Raw genomic sequence first — 7,339 nt, 5'->3', positions numbered from 1 at the left:
GTTGAAACAAGGAAGGACAACCTACATCTGTTGGTCTTTCATACGTACACGTCCTTTCTGGAAAAGTCCCCCATTTCTGCTTATTTTGTTTACATGCAAACAGAGGCCACAACCACACACATTATCAGTAATTGTGGCAGATCAGCCAGATTTCAGTCAATGTCACCAAAGAAGTATCCATGTGTAACAGCAAGTTTTTTGCTTTCCAGCTTTTTGCGTTGAATAACTCTGTGATGGAATACCTCCATGTCGATCACACACACACAGCGAGAGAGAAAAAGAAGGAGGGAAAGCTCACGGTGCGAGTACAACTGGAATTCAATCTTTATCGAGGAGTCGTCCGCCATATTGACAAGTGCTGAGAGCGTGAACACGTGACGTGTCAGCAGCAGCTAGTAGATGCGACTATTGAGGTGGTACAAACAACTTGCGAGGTGACCGGTGTTTTAAAAGTCTCTTGCAGAGCGATTCGGTGACACAAAGGTTAGCGTCTGTGAAGGTTGGCTGTCCTGGGTTCACCTCTCGTCTTGGGCACCCTGTTCTTTCTCTGCATGTGGCATCTGTGAACAGAGCTGGCTGTCTTCCCATGATATAAACATAGTTCAAGACGTAGTGACTGGATCGGTGGACAACACCAATTCCCTCCGTTATTCTCTCTATTATAGTATTACTACTGACAGTCTGACACCAATACTACCAACTACAGTCCTACTTGCTGTACCCTATAATGACTGTAGTGCTGCTAGTGCCGCCATTGCCACGACTCATAGAACAGAACAAAAATTTCTGCTCATTCTTTAAACTTTGTTTTTATTCTGTGACGTAATCTTTCTTACAGGTACGAACGTTACCTGACTTTGTGGTCTGTGGGTCGGGACACTGAAAGAAGACATTTTTAGGAAAGAAATCCCAGCATATGAAGGGATGTAACTCCACTATACTGAGCACCAGAGTTTCTTATGAAGTAGCCTCCCTTAACCAATACAGTGAAACACATCCTAAACACTATAAAACACACCAAAAACACATTTTGAATAAAACAGGGTGTTTAGTGCTAAAACCAATAGGACATTAATAGAAAGTGAATATAAAAGACTGATGTAAACACTGCTGGCTACTACATACATCGGATCCTACAGTTTGACACATCATTGACTATTATAATAGTATACTAGTGCTAAGTGTTGTGTACTTTAACACGTGCTCCTCTGAACGAGAATTTTCTTGTGAATTCAGGGTTAATGTTTCACTGTGTATGAAACTGTAATAATAGAGGCCGCCACACACTTTGATATCAACTTACTTACGATGTCATCGTGTACACCTGTGCACTGTGAGTCTCCTCTACTGTCCTCTCAGCTGGCAAAGAGCCGAGTGTATTTTACGAGAAAAGGTCACGCTTGAGTAGAGACAACAGTGCGAAGCCACCCGGACATCAAATCTCGAAGAATGTGATCACGTGACCACGCCACGTGACTGTGCACGTCACAACAGCTGTACAAAGGCGAGCATCTGAATGAACAGTGATACAGCGACACATATACTGTAAGTTATTGCTCCTAGATGTTGTCAAGGTTTGATGCTAAACAGATGACAGACACGACGTGTAACAGTTTTATGTTGACGATAACGTAAACAACATGGTGTCTCGTGACACTTGTACTGACATGTTCACTGAGTGTCGGGAAGGACACCAGGCTCCTTTGTCAGTCAACACGATTCCTTCTCAAGTACACGAAGACACACACACCCACACAAATACAGTGTTTTCAATATCTATAAGGACGAGGACGAAACTTAAACAGAAATGAGTCAATTAGTATTGAAAGTGCTGCCTCACGAACCAGGGAAGGACAATACACCGGAAGATGTTCAGCTCAGAGGACCTAGTGATACCAAGGACCTAGTGATACCAAGGACCTAGTGATACCAAGGACCTAGTGATACCAAGAACCTAGTGATACCAAGGACCTAGTGATACCAAGGACCTAGTGATACCAAAAACCTAGTGATACCAAGGACCTAATGATACCAAGAACACGCCCGCGAGAACAACAGGAAGCTTGAGGTCGAAAGAGTCACATTGTTTAAAGAGTCACCTACAAACGAAGCAGTTCCTTCTCAAAATACTAAAGTTTGCGTATACAAAGAGTGTTAAAATGTTTTACAAATTTGTTTAGAATGTTTGTTAGCATGTCGATGTCGGTATGACATGCTGATCTGTTGTACGGGTGCGCCACCTGAAGCTGAATAACTTTCTATAAATATAGGTTAACCTTTCAAAAGAAAACAGCTTGTGGAGAGAACTGTTGACAAATAAGACCCCATGTGACGGCACCACAGTAACCTTCACCTTACAGAGCAAGAGGTCATATATTGAATGGAAGTGAAGATTGTGTCGGTGTGGTGGAGGATTGTGTAAGCACAATCACGGACTGCAATACAGAAAAAAGAAACTGAACATGGAGGAGGAAAGGAGAAACCTAAATGAGTATGAAATCTGTATCACGACAATCATGATGTTCTAGGATTGTAAACAGATTGAAAACTTGATACTTGATAGAAAGTCTGCTGATGTTAGATAATCTGACATTTCATCCGGTAGGTTAAAAATAATATTTTAAACCTTACATTTGATAAGTGCAAAAAATGTGCTACCTTCATTTTGACACCTTGTGCAGGTTGAGACAGGTCAAGACTGAGATGGAAAGGTTGGGTGAAGAAAAAACTACAGTAGATGACTGAGTGAGTAGCGTTTGTTCTCTGAGACGATCTCAGGTGACACTTGCAGTAACAGACCAGCGACAAGACCACTGGCAACATGTCTGGTCACCAGTCAACTGCTCAACAAAAGGTGAGCGAGGACAACTACTGAACCCTTACTGCCACGTGTACACGTGTTGTCAGCATATGATCCGTGACATATTAGTTATTTTTCAATTATGATGTTGCTGATTGTAATCTGATCTCGTGACTCGCTATTTTATATCTCCATGGTGTGATCCCACTACAGGCGGGCCGCCGGACAAAATGTCGTGCACGTGGTGGAGCCAGTCAAAGGGGAGGCAACCCTGTGGAGGTTTATCTGCACTTTGTCAAAGACATGCAAGCTGCTCTCCTCGCTGGGTCCGGTCAGTCTTTGTCTTTGTTGATGACGTCACTTCCGTTGTAGTCTTTCAGGATGTCTCTATTCGTTCTTGATTATTCTTACTGCCAGTTGTATTGTGTTTTAAATAAACGTGCAGATCAGTTTACAACAGACCCTTCTTATCAGTGGGGTAACGTCCTACCTCGCGCATTCGCAGTCATACACTGGTGGTTATTCTCTCACAAAGAGCAGGGTACTTCGCACATATTAATATGTTTTATTTGTGAGTCAACAGGAAAGCGATAGCTGCTGTTGTTACCGGTAAAACTTGACCTTCGTCTTCCTCTTCTCTTTCTCTCTTCCTTCGCCCTTTACACACGCGAACACACAAACAAATAAAGGAGACATGGACGTGCGGAGACATACACACAAACTGACGCAACAACGGCCAACTTGCACAATCATATCCCAAGACAACTAGAGAAAGGCAAAATAAAAATGATTATCTTTTGAAATAAAGTAATTCAAATAAACTAAAGATAAAAAAAATTAAGTTAACCGACTGATGGTTAAAATATAAAATACATAAATATGAAACTAAAGTTTTTGAGTCTTTCTGTCTTCAGGAAGTGCGAGCCCTATTCAAGACATCCAACACAAGTCAGGAGCCGATGTTCAGTTGGCCCCCAACCCGTCCCCCGTACAGGACACGAAGACTGTCATCATCCGCGGCTCTCGTCTGCAGATCGAGACGGCAGTCAGGCTCATCAACCAGGAGACCGGGGTCAAGGTTTGTAGAGTTTCATGAAATACCCAGCATTCAAGGAATTGTAAAGGGGAAAATCGAAATCAAATCACAATAATCTCTAAGTACAACTAACAAACATACCATAAGACAGATAAGTTGACATTTGTCTTGTTTTATTTTATATGTGAGAAAAGTTTATTATGTGGATAAAATTTGAATATGGAAAAGTCTTGAAAAAGTCTACTTATCCCACAAAAGCCGAATACTTTTCTGTTTTTACCGCAACACGTTTGTCTATATGATGGACACGTTAGTGTCAAAAAGTATACCAAAAAGAATAAACTGACCATATATATCAATTTTCCTGATTTACATAGTTTTTCTCTATTTATGAATTATTGTATTTGGAATTGCTTATAATGTCTTTTACGTTTGTGATGTACATAATCAACTTAGTTCACTGGGAGTGCCAGGCAGAATAAATATGGATGAGAACTATTAAGTATTTATTAGTTCCTTAAATTTTGTTAACTCTTGAAATAATGACATTTACTACATTTTAAGTATTTAATCTATTGTATACTGCTGACTAGAAAGTGTTTAATAAAACAGGTTTTAATCACTGATCTCTTAGCTTAAAAATACTAATTTTAATGTTGTTTTTATGTCCTTTTTAATTACAATTATCTATTTTTGCTACATTTTATCTTATAAGCAAAACTTAAACAATTTCATTATGTGTCAGAGTACTTCTCGTGTTGTCAAAGAAGCTTTAATCAATTGAAATGAATCTATTCCGATAGTGAAAAGTTTGTAAATAGTTCTAGTGATTCCAGATTAATAATTGTTTCTGTACTTTTTTCTGTATTTGTTTTTACACGTAAATGTAGATTATTTCCTTATTTATGTAACTCACAACACCCATCCTTTAAAATAAATAGCCCAGTATGAACGTATGAGTCCATTATTAATATTTTCTAGGTTTTGAAATTTCTATTGACATCGTCTTAGCTGGTATTATATCCAACTCTGCATACTGACGAATGTAGAATGATTAACATAGCAATGATTTCCGCAGTTCATTGAATATGTTGGGCATTAATATTTCTATTGGCTCGAATTGTTTGTTATTTATTTTAAAAGAATGATAAATAAACATACTATCTGTGCTTTGCTAGGTTCTGTGGCCCTGCGACTACAGTGAGTGTACCCTGTATATCTCCTCCCCGCATGTGTATCAAGACCCAGGGTGAGGGTGTGTCCTTCACTGGAGACTGCTATACTGCTTTTATTCCACTCTTTCCGGAACAAGTCCAGAGTCTGTCTAGTCGGACCACCTGGCACAGGTAAAACCGTGGTGCTGCTGCTGAAGGGGATGGAGTGGCTGCGATGTGGTCACCACGTCCACGTTGAGAGTACTTGTACTCAGAGTCGTGCAGCTTGTAGGATGCTGTACTACCTTCTTCTTCAAGCTGTGAGCACACAGCAGTTGGCAGGTGTATCACCCAATCAGCTTCATTTCCTTCAGCATGACTTTTTTGTACCTGAAGGCGAGAAGAAGGCCCTTGACGACTTTGTAAAGGCTGCGAACAAAGGGTCATTGTATGTCCTCGCAGATGAAGCGCAGTGGTAAGTTAAACTCCATAAGGGGCAATATTGTTAGTCATTTGATTGGTCATCCCTTGATTAATGCCATCGACACTTCTTTCAAGGGACCACGTCGCTTGACGAGTCCTGTAACGCTAGACAATTCGTTCCTTTACACTATTACAGTGTGTACTCGAAAAAACTATAAAAATGTACTGTTTTGTATTAAATATCCAACTTTTGAAACACTCACATCTGTGCTAGGATCGTCGATATCAACATATTCTGTGATGAAGTGCTGAGACAAGTTCCTCTTCTTCATCTGTGGGCGGCAAGCTATTTCTTTAAAAACATTCCGGCTGGATGGCAAGTGGAATGTTTAACCAGACCTCTCCGCTCTCCACCGGCCGTCGTCAGGGAAGTGGAGCAGGACGCATCATTTGTTAGAGATGGCGCTGTCCAAGCGTACACTGATCGTGGGGTGGCCGACCACACAGACGGCCCGCCAGTCACCACATTTCTCCACGGACCCCAGTGTCACCATCGTCTGTCACTAAACTGTGTCACGTGCGGTCGCGAGGTGGCCAACTTCCTAAACAAGCTTCGTCATTGTTTCCCGGGTATTGTTTACGAGTCTGAGAGAAGCGGGTATTCCAATCCGGGTACTGACGAATAACGATATTGAAGACGTGGCCACAGCCCGCAGTGATGTGGTGTGGGTGGCTGATGGAGAGAGTGTTCGAGGCCTTGAGAGAAAGGTCATCGTCTGTATTAACATGGGTATCCAGACCCCTATGGGAACCGAGAGTAAATTTGACTCTAGCCCTGTCCGACTTCACCTCATGTCTCGCTGCACTTCACAACTTGTCATCATCACCGACCACTAGCTGTCTCAAACTCGTTTTAAGTAGTATAAACCTCTAAGTTTTAATCAGTTTTAATGTTGCAATTATTGACTGACATTCATCTAAGAAGAAAACTATCTTTACAGTTGCGATGACATGATATCGTGTCAGATAGTAGGATATATATTGACTCAGAGGTAAATCTAATAATAATTTGTAGATTGTATATTACTTTAAAAGCTGTTTAATGTATGAACAATGCAATTCCGTTATAATTTGTTAGATGATGATGTCTCGACAGGTTTGTAAGAGAGAGACAGGTATAAATACATCACACCTGCTCCTGCTGCTGATAGTCATGATGTTGAGGGCGTGGTCACTAGTCTTTCGACGTCATTACACACCTATGACGTCATCACAATCTATGACGTCAGTCGTGTCGTCTCTCATGTATTGATGTAATCAATCACTCACGGATTACCGCCCCTCTACATCAAAAGAAAACAAAAATTATTTTTCTAAAAGGTCACACCATGCACAGGTGTGAAATGCTCCTTAAGGTTAATAGGTAAACATCTTTAAACACTGCTGGTCAAGTGGTTAATCGCGATGAAACATCGTGACTAGAATGAGCTAAAATGTCCTGCTAATTGCTTGCTGCACATTACCCGAAGATGGATATATGAAGAACTCGCTTCTCCCCCCATAATGGCGCTGTCATGTTAGAAGAATGTCATGATACCCGTCGTAGAAAAGGGCAACATACATATATTAATATGTAGTGACCTGAATGCCAGAACAGACAGCGAATAACTAATAACAGGCGGAGGCAGCTGACAGGATATGGTCCCACCTGGAGAGGAACGTCCAGAACATGGTCCAGTGGCGGGATGTGGTTACGGCCCTGTGCTCCACTGGGGGCGACTAGAAACACACTCTAAACACTAGATTACACTCTTGATTATACAACTCCTTTTAATGACTGCCATACTGATACTGCCTGAGTAAGAAAGTCTAAAAACTCGATAGTGAATAATTTTGGTAAATATTCGCTTAATATTTATAATACTG

General features: G+C 41.0%; 1 protein-coding gene across 4 annotated transcripts; it reads left to right on the top strand.

The window, feature by feature from the left end:
- The first annotated feature begins 268 nt into the window (after window positions 1-268).
- On the top strand, window positions 269-6,037 carry LOC112576002. 4 transcript variants are annotated; one of them, XR_003101722.1, is made up of 6 exons: window positions 1,634-2,491; window positions 2,682-2,854; window positions 3,014-3,131; window positions 3,715-3,878; window positions 5,015-5,465; window positions 5,688-6,037. XR_003101722.1 is itself a non-coding variant. In XM_025258192.1 (5 exons), the coding sequence occupies exons 2-5, from the start codon at window positions 2,822-2,824 to the stop codon at window positions 5,087-5,089; spliced, it is 390 nt and encodes a 129-aa protein (XP_025113977.1). In that variant the 5' UTR covers window positions 1,634-2,491; window positions 2,682-2,821; the 3' UTR covers window positions 5,090-6,037. The 4 variants fall into 4 exon arrangements, 1 of the variants encoding a protein (XP_025113977.1); XR_003101724.1 differs by lacking the exons at window positions 1,634-2,491; window positions 5,015-5,465; window positions 5,688-6,037 and adding exons at window positions 269-483; window positions 1,237-1,545 and having other exon boundaries at window positions 3,715-4,352; XM_025258192.1 differs by having other exon boundaries at window positions 5,015-6,037.
- The last annotated feature ends 1,302 nt before the right edge of the window (window positions 6,038-7,339 follow it).

This window comes from Pomacea canaliculata, linkage group LG11, assembly GCF_003073045.1.
Source record: "Pomacea canaliculata isolate SZHN2017 linkage group LG11, ASM307304v1, whole genome shotgun sequence".
In the NCBI taxonomy this organism is placed as follows: domain Eukaryota; kingdom Metazoa; phylum Mollusca; class Gastropoda; order Architaenioglossa; family Ampullariidae; genus Pomacea; species Pomacea canaliculata.
Note: the sequence above shows the minus strand (reverse complement) of the source record. Positions and strands in the feature narration are given on the sequence as shown.

Bases quoted from the DNA above. Each gene is read 5' to 3' on its own strand.
- LOC112576002 (XM_025258192.1), top strand. From the start codon at position 2,822: ATGTCTGGTCACCAGTCAACTGCTCAACAAAAG. The intron at 2,855-3,013 runs GTGAGCGAGGAC...ATCCCACTACAG, and splicing joins AGTCAACTGCTCAACAAAAG to GCGGGCCGCCGGACAAAATG. The intron at 3,879-5,014 runs GTTTGTAGAGTT...GTGCTTTGCTAG, and splicing joins ACCAGGAGACCGGGGTCAAG to GTTCTGTGGCCCTGCGACTA.